At 38.7% G+C, this 7321-nt stretch overlaps 1 protein-coding gene across 1 annotated transcript; it reads left to right on the top strand.

The window, feature by feature from the left end:
- Positions 1-3136: 3136 nt before the first annotated feature.
- LOC103709363 (reticulon-like protein B6) lies at positions 3137-4704 on the top strand. The gene is made up of 5 exons (XM_008794662.2): positions 3137-3339; positions 3454-3634; positions 3851-3992; positions 4072-4141; positions 4212-4704. The coding sequence occupies exons 1-5, from the start codon at positions 3225-3227 to the stop codon at positions 4379-4381; spliced, it is 678 nt and encodes a 225-aa protein (XP_008792884.2). The 5' UTR covers positions 3137-3224; the 3' UTR covers positions 4382-4704.
- Positions 4705-7321: the final 2617 nt, after the last annotated feature.

The following is a 7321-nucleotide window of genomic DNA, read 5'->3' as shown; positions in this document are numbered from 1 at the left end:
AATCTAAATGAATTGCTAATTAATTCAATGTATAAAAGTAATTTTTTTCTTACCATTAAGAAACTATATGTCTCATTCAACATTCGTCCTAACCAAACTCATAGAATTCAGTTTATCAATTGGCAGAACATTAAAAGGCATTCTTAGGAAAAAAAAATTTACTACCAAACTATACCTTGATGTTCTTAGCGGGCATGGCACAGATTCTAGTTAACTAAATATCACCGTAAGCGTGAAGTGCTCGCTCCATTGTGGAGATGTACCATATGTTTAAAAGATTAAAAAGAATCTGATTGCTGTATGGAATGATATTAAAGTCACATTAATTCCCACCTTCACAAGTAAAGAATAGGAAGCAATATGGAATGACTTGGAAAAGAAAAAGATGCATGCAATGAGAACAATCCATCCTTCATAAGAATTTCTGAGAAGACTATTACTATTGCAAGAAAATATTTAGCCACTAAATGAACATGTCAATAGAATGAGGGGAGTTGTGGGAATAGAACCCCTCCATCTAACATGGCTAACATCAATCAAAACCAACTCCTTTTAAGTGCCATGGACGATAAGGTCCACGGAATAGAAGAGTTTTCCTCTCTATATGGATTCAGAAAATAATTTGCTAATTTTTCCCATTAGTTAGAGCCCACACTTCAGCGATCAAAGCCATATCAAATATTTGCCTGGGATACTATCTTCTGCCCTTTCCCCTCCCGAGTGACTCCTTTTCCATATCTCAAGTGAAATGATCCCTTGATGTGACCATGGAAAAAGATAAGGCAGATTGGAAGATTAGCAACGTACATGCCAGCAAGGAAGAAGCCTTTGAGGGATTACAGATGACCACTAGGGCATTTTCTTGAGTAAAATCAAAGTAAATTGAATTGCAGAAAAAACAACAATTCAAACGAAAAATACCTTTATAATTAAGAACACAAGTTTAAGTTTTAAAAAAATAATAATAAAACAGAAACCAAAGCTGATACAGGACGGAGGTAGGGAAGGAGAGACAGAGAGAAAGAGGAGAAGAAGAGGAGGAAGGAGAAGAGAAGGGAGGAGGAGGAGGAAGAAGAAAGGAGGCTAATTTTCATTCATCGTTCATTAACCTTAAACAAATATATGCCCCATATATATAGGGTCACAAAATAACAAATAGGTCATTACAAAGAAAACAATCTAAAAAGAGCCCTCAAATGACAATATGTAAATAAATGCAACCAACATAAAATAAAATAACATAAATCAATCTAGCCACAACGAAAGTGGCTGGACCGTCCTTCTGCGGCAATCGTAATCCCGCAAAACAATCAGTCCGGTACTGGTGTCCAGACCTACCTGAAGGATTAGAAAATATCATGAATATCATCTTCGTAGGCAGTGCAGCTCTTAATTTAATCCAAGATCTCAAACCCTCATAATTATATGCATGTGGCTTTTTACCTTCCAAAAAAAAAGAACTTTTTTTGGCTTTTCATTTCTCAAGACTTACCAGAACATAATATTACATAGCTGGATGAGGCTTTTATCTCTGGAGATCATTAATTATACATATCTATTTAATCTCTTTTAAGTTCTACTCAACCATGGTGATGGTTTATTTGAAGTCATCCTCCATTTATAACACCGCTAGGCTCCCCAAGTCGGTAAACATAAATTGTAGAAAGATAATCCATTGCCAACTCCCATTACCCATGAAATAGAAAGAATTTTCAAAATCACACTGCTCGAAGAGATTTGCCAATTGGTGGTAGATGTTGGAATCTCTCTGAAAGAACCATCATACTCCTGAAAAACATAAAAGATCATACAACCTCAATCCGTCCAAGATACTCCGTGAGATCATATTCGTTGGAGCTTCATGAAGATGATGGGTTAAGATTCATGGTAAAATCAGTATGTGAAGCCACCTTGTACTGGTTTTGAGACTACAGAGTTTTCAGCATGTTCATCCATGATGTGAGCGTTCATATTTGTTGTCCACACACAATCATCAGTACCGGAATAAAAGAATATTTCATTTAGGTTAAAAATTTTATGTCAGACCTTACCTAGTTAGATCCATGTTTCGCATGTTCAAATGACAATGGAAAGATGATATTTTCCATGAGCACCTGGCTTCATAGAAGGTGCAGTGGTGCATCAAGTAACCCACATCAGTGAAACTTATAAAATGCTCACTTTTTGAGAATTAATTGACCTCTTCATTGATGAACAAAAAATATTCCAATGACCCATAAAAGAAAAGGGACTGAAAACAAGAAATTAAAATGGAAGCTGCAAATTGGTACTGAACGAAAGTAAGCATTCAGCATACGAATCATTAAGATATAAGGCTTTATTTTTGTAACCTATCTTTGCCTCTAAAAATCTTTTGAATTACCTTTTTCTCAAACGGAGGGAGATGAGGTCAGCCGGTCGGCGCCGTAGAGGAGGGAGGAGGAGAGGAGGGTCGCTCGGCGCCGGAGAGAAGGAAGGGGGAGATGAGCTTGGCATCGGACGCCGCTCAGTGCCAGAGAGGACAAGGGCCGGTCGCTCGTCGTCGGAGAGGAGGGAGGAGAAGAGGAGCTAGGACTTGATCGGGATGCAAAATGAGAAGGAGGGGGGCGGCCACTAGTTTTGTTGTGAATTTGACTTTTGACGATGCTTATACGCATCGTCTTAGGCTAGTACGACGACGCTCATTAGCGTCGTTTATTGCCGACGCTTTTTAAAAGCGTCAACAAATTTTGGCGCTAGAACGAAAATTGTATGTGTATCAACATGCCTCCATATCTCATAATATAGATTTTCATCTCTCCATGCTCCATGGATTGCCTTTAAATTAAGAGATCCCCCGTCTTTTTTACTTGTTCCTTATCCATATTTAATTGTTTGCAAGAGATGACCCTAGAATCAAGCTACGAGCGACAACAGATGGCATATGCACGCTATGTACTTCAGATGCTGTCTTCAACAAGTTGGCTTGATTGGATGAGAGGTGAATTGCATTTATCAAAAAGAGCCAACAAGGTGCTTTTTTTTTTTTTTTCTTTCAAAGACTTCCCTGATGATGGCAAACCTCCGGCTGAAGCAAATCATAATCTCAGGGTCCCGGCTATCCAAAGCCAAAGCTATTCCTATATTCCCTGCACTCTTGGCACCTCTTGTTGTGAGCTTGGAATCCCAAGTCCTTATTATTAAGGATCCAACCAACCTCTCTAACCATCCCAAGCTACGAAGCCATGCCTCGCATCAAGTATGCTTCAGATTCCGATGAGCAGCAACCAACATTCACCACCTCTAGAAGCCGTCTTGGCCACCACAGTTCTCTCCATGAACTCTTAGGTGGAGGAAGAGGTACTGTAATCCATTTCTCTACAAATCTCTGAAGCCATCTAAATATTCTCTATTTGTTTTTGAAGTCAAACACGCGAACTTATAACTCTCTCGTGCATGGATTGATTTCTCTAGTTGCGGACATCTTGCTATGGCGGAACAAACATTTATCGGCGGCAATTTTGGCTGGGGCCACGTTGATATGGTCTCTTTTTGCGGTGGCCGAATACCATTTCGCCACCCTTCTGTGCCACATCTCCATGATGGCCATGCTTGTGGTCTTCATCCGGTCTAATATGCCGTATCTGTTCGATCGGTAATCACCTTTCGGATTTTATGTTCTTTCTTTTTCTTTTTTTTCTTCAATTTTTAGATTCTAATATGAAGACCGTTTCAGGCTTTTCTTTTGTGTGCTCTCAAGCTAGAAAAAGAGCAGCTTTAGCAAATATTTTGGATTAAATGACATGGACATTTTCCATAACGAGTTCTTACTACATGGAGTAATACCAAAATCTACAACTCATTCTTTCAGGTCTCCTTTCAAGATCCCTCAAGTAATTTTGTCGCAACGTGACATCAAGGAAGTTGCACTAGCCTTCCAGGGCAGACTCAATCACTTCATTTCCATCTTCCATGACATTGCTCGCGGAAAAGACCTCAAGCAATTCCTATTGGTAGAAGATCTATCCCTTTTATATGCACTTGATCTTTTCCCGGCAATGCATTAATTCTGTTCTTCTTCATTTTGTTTAGGCCATGGCTTCCCTTTGGATATTGTCAGTGGTAGGAAGTTATTGCAGCTTCATCAGCCTCTTGTATCTCTGTAAGCTCTATGAAAAATTAATCGATGTTTATTACCTCTACATAAGATTGAAGGCTTGCTTCTTTTGTAGGCTTTCTGTGCATTCATATCCTGGCAGCTTTATATGAGAGAAACGAGTACGAAGTCAATCGTCTAGCTACCAAGGGAAGCCAAGACCTCAGGAAACTCTACATGACGCTGGATTCCAAGGTTCTCGGGAAGATTCCAAGGGGCCCAGTCAAGGAGAAGAAATTCAAATAAAATTATTTTCGCTTCTTGTTGGGAAGGCAACACTTGGCTCGGGCATAAAGTAACATGATGCTACCTTGTCGAAGATCTTATGCATGTAAACGGGCTCCATATCAATTAATGACTGTATTCATATTAAAACCAAAGAGTTTTATCTAGTTGTTCATCTTGAAAACTCTATTGAAAACAGAAGGTAACCATCCGTGTTTAGGTCTAGGCAACCTTAATTCCCAGATGATATGCAAGGGAAAATATACTAAAGTAAATGTCAAAGTTTGTAATATGTCAACCATTGACTCTGCAAAGACAGCTTATTGCACTTAATAATGGTGTCAGCAAGATCTCGAATGTGGAGTTTTTGTGCATGACTCTTTTTTTTTTTTTTTGGTTAAAAACGACATTTTATATAGCTCTAACGTGAGTACAGCCTGCCAGGTCAAACAAAAGTAAAAAATACAGAGAATGAGGTAAAACTGCCAATGACGTCCAGATGAACTCCCCGGAGTGGCGAGCTATAAATGAGGCAACCCAGTCTGCTGTTCTGTTCGTCTCCCGAAACACATGAGCTGCCTCGAAAAAGATAAACTTCCTGGTCGGTTGACGTATCTCACCAATCAATGGGGGTCATCCCCATGCATATCCACACCATAGATCCAGTCAACCACCGAGGAGGAATATCCCCCTCAAGACACATCCTATTGGCTCCGAGAACACGCCTTGCATAGGAGATATCCTCCCAGGCTGCCCGTAACTCTACCCCGACAACGGTCAAACCCGTGCATGACTTTTCCAACATTGTGGCTTTAAAGAAATATAATATATGCTTTCATCTAAGTTAGCTGCACAAAAGGATTCGGAGTTGAGCGTCATATGGAAATATTTGCATGCATGAGTAAATCAAACATCCTATGCTGCCTTTTGTCCAATTTTTTTTAACCTTTTCCATCATCATTATATGCCCATATATGCGTAGAAGATATTACAGACTTGTTTGTTGCTATATTTTAAATTTCAGGAGCTTTTAGTCGGTAAAAGTAATGGATAAGTTGTATATCCAGGATACTAATATCACCATGTCGATAATATCTAAATGCGTATGACAATCCCAATCAGGCAACGTCAGGGTTAAGCTTCAGCATTATATACCAGACTTCGGCGCGAGCCATGCACATGAAAATGCGAGGCAGGAAGTGAAAAATAAAGTGAAGATGAGGCATGCATGGATGACCTGCTGCCACACATGCATGATGCCCGAGAGTTAATATAGTAGAACATAAGAAGACCAGGTTTAGTGATGAATGGAAATAGGCTTCAGCGACTACTCCAAAGCCAAGAAAACATCATTTACAACATATTTCACAAGTCACGGCTTATTGTAGATTGCTTCAATATTCCATGTTCTTTTTCTTAGACAAGATGTACATAACAAAAGAAGACCAGTCAGGCAACTGACACAGAACATAGCCCTTAAACACTTTTGCAGGAGTTAAAGGTGGATTGAGAGAGAGAGAGAGAGAGAGAGAGAGAGAGAGAGAGAGAGGGAGGGAGGGAGGGAGGGGAGAAATTTTTAGTTGGATCATATCTATGGCTGGGTTTGTGGATCAATCTTACTACGAACCAACATGTCTATATTGCTTCCTTTCCTTCTTATCTTTTTTATCCTTGTGCATGTTGGCTTGTAGTTGGACCGACCTCCCATTGAGCTGGTGGACATGATCCAACCAATAATTGTGTATGAGAGATACTATTCACTCTTCTAATTGTTAATGTCAACATAAAATTGACATTTTTATAAAATTTATATATTTCTAAATCTCTTGACAATTTTTTTTTTTATAGTTTTACGTAATGTCCTCGCAACCAATTAAACTTGTCTCGTATTGTCACAAAATATTTCTAGGATAAGTTTGTAGAAGAGAATATCCCGTACCTACTTTCTCTACTTTTTTTTTGCATTTTGGTACTGTATAGTTATAGTGTATGCAGTCCAATCCAAGCCACCTAGAATCTAACATGGAATTGAAATAGGTTGGTAGGTTGGATTAGAGATGGCAGACGCATATCTATCGGTGCAATCTTTTAGCATTTTGCCTAATCCACATTGTTATTTGTTAGAACCAGATGTTGATCTAGCAAGATGCTTAATAAAATATTTAAATTATATAAAAAATTTTAACAATTGTAATAAAATAATAGTAAAGAAATATCTGGCTTGTGAGGTGTGAGAGGCATGCCAAGAGACGCACTATCCTAAAGCCGTTGTTGCTTCTCCACGTGCAGGTATTGGCGGTCAACGACGGCTCCAAGATACAATCCAAACAGCTCACAACGGGCCTAATCTACAATGCACGTCTGTAGTAGACAGATTATCTAGTCTATATCGGTTGTCCAAAATATAAAATAATATATATAATTGTATAAGAGAGAATGGTGGTAAGGAGAGACTATGAGAGCAAGAAGAAGACTTTTGTGTTATGTTATTTTTAGGTGCAAAGAATGGCTCATATATTTTGGCCTTTTATAACCTAACCATAACTGTTGAATACTTATGGCCTCATTAAGGCCATAATGAGAGGTAATGGAAAGTTTTGAAACTTCCAAATCGAATTTGAAATACCTAGAGATTACAACAATTTTTTAAAAAAAATTTGGGGGTTACAATTTTTTTTTATTAACACCTCTTTAAAACTTTTAAAACTCATTAAAATTCCAACAGCAGAAACCACGCAGAAATAGAGAGGAGGAGAGGGCGGTCGGAGAAGCGGAGGAGAATTGCTGCTGGGTATTATTTTCTATTTATCCGACAAAAGGAAGATCTCATACTCCTCTCCTCTCTCTTCCCACAAGCCCATCTTCTTGCTTGCTGATATAAATAAAAATAGATAGATACATGAAAGAGTATGAAAATGATGGAGCAACATCTTAGTTGTGTCGCTTGTAAGGCCTAATAGT

This window comes from Phoenix dactylifera, chromosome 11 (assembly GCF_009389715.1).
Source record: "Phoenix dactylifera cultivar Barhee BC4 chromosome 11, palm_55x_up_171113_PBpolish2nd_filt_p, whole genome shotgun sequence".
Taxonomy (NCBI): domain Eukaryota; kingdom Viridiplantae; phylum Streptophyta; class Magnoliopsida; order Arecales; family Arecaceae; genus Phoenix; species Phoenix dactylifera.
This window is presented reverse-complemented; position numbering and strand designations above follow the sequence as displayed.